Below are 988 nucleotides of genomic sequence, written 5' to 3'. Positions count from 1 at the left end.
CTGCGCCATCAGGGAGGGCCCCTCCTTGGTTTTTAACAGAGCTGAGGGAAGATCCAGATAGGAGCGACCTCCCTGGGCAGCCAGGGCATTCTTACCTGAAGGTTAATTTATTTATAGAGACGAGTGTTAGGGTGCAGGCCAGAAGTGGGGTGGCGGGGTGAGAGGACCCACCAGAGACAGAGTAGGGAGCAGAACAGGCGGATCTACTGAAACATGCTACTGAGGGGAACAGCAGGTGGGTCAGGAGAGGTCTGCTGCGCCCCGTGGGTCAGCTCCCTGGCGGGGATCGAACTCATGCTGCAGTGGCTGCCTACAGCTTCATGGTGCTGAGGCTTAACCCTGAGCCACCAGGGAGCCCTGTAAGTCAGGCCTTTTTAAGGCTGAAGAAAACTTCCTTCAGGGACCCACTTAGAGGTGGGTGATGGCCCCAGGTCCAGGCGTGAGTGCTGCAGTCACACCTGGCTCCCCACAGCAAATGGGGGGGGGGGGCCTGGCCTTTCCCACCTCCCAGGGCTCAGAAAATTAAGACAGGTAAATGGATGCCCCACGAGGCACAGAGGTGTGCTCAAGAGCCGCTGCCCTCAGGTCAGTCTGCTGCGTGGAGGGGACGGCTCCTCGGTCACTGGCCTGGCCTCTCCCCGCAGGTTCAGGAGTCCCGTCTGCCCCAACCGAGCCTTTTCCGGCGCCACGTGGACCTGAAGGCCGAGAAGAGGCTGGCCAGCCGGAAGGAGCGGCGCAGTCGCTTCGGGGAAACCCGCGTGCGCAAGTGCTATCAGTTTGGAGAGATCTTCTCGCCTTTCCAAGCCCTCGCCACCACCGTGAGCAAAGCTTTCCTTCCTGGGGGTTTCCAAGTTCTTCAGGGGGACCAGGGCTGGTCCCGGGGCTTCCTTCTCTGGAGCAATGTATTCATTCTGGACACAGAAAGGCTGCGGGCTTTGCTGATCGCCCTCGCCTTCGCGGTTACAGGTCTCGCTCGCTCACTGGCTCC

At 60.4% G+C, this 988-nt stretch overlaps 1 protein-coding gene across 1 annotated transcript in view; it reads left to right on the top strand.

Annotated features, from left to right (window-relative positions):
* Positions 1 to 988, top strand: part of LOC105854408 — a 108,435-nt gene that overhangs the window by 47,849 nt on the left and 59,598 nt on the right. Inside the window, exon 4 of the mRNA XM_012732985.1 lies at positions 645 to 966. Within this exon, the coding sequence (XP_012588439.1) occupies positions 645 to 966 (322 nt within the window). The remainder of the gene's footprint in view (positions 1 to 644; positions 967 to 988) is intronic.

This window comes from Condylura cristata, unplaced genomic scaffold (assembly GCF_000260355.1).
Source record: "Condylura cristata isolate star-nosed mole 26May11 unplaced genomic scaffold, ConCri1.0 scaffold00038, whole genome shotgun sequence".
In the NCBI taxonomy this organism is placed as follows: domain Eukaryota; kingdom Metazoa; phylum Chordata; class Mammalia; order Eulipotyphla; family Talpidae; genus Condylura; species Condylura cristata.
The sequence above is the reverse complement of the archived record's forward strand: the minus strand, read 5'-3'. Positions and strand labels throughout refer to the sequence as shown.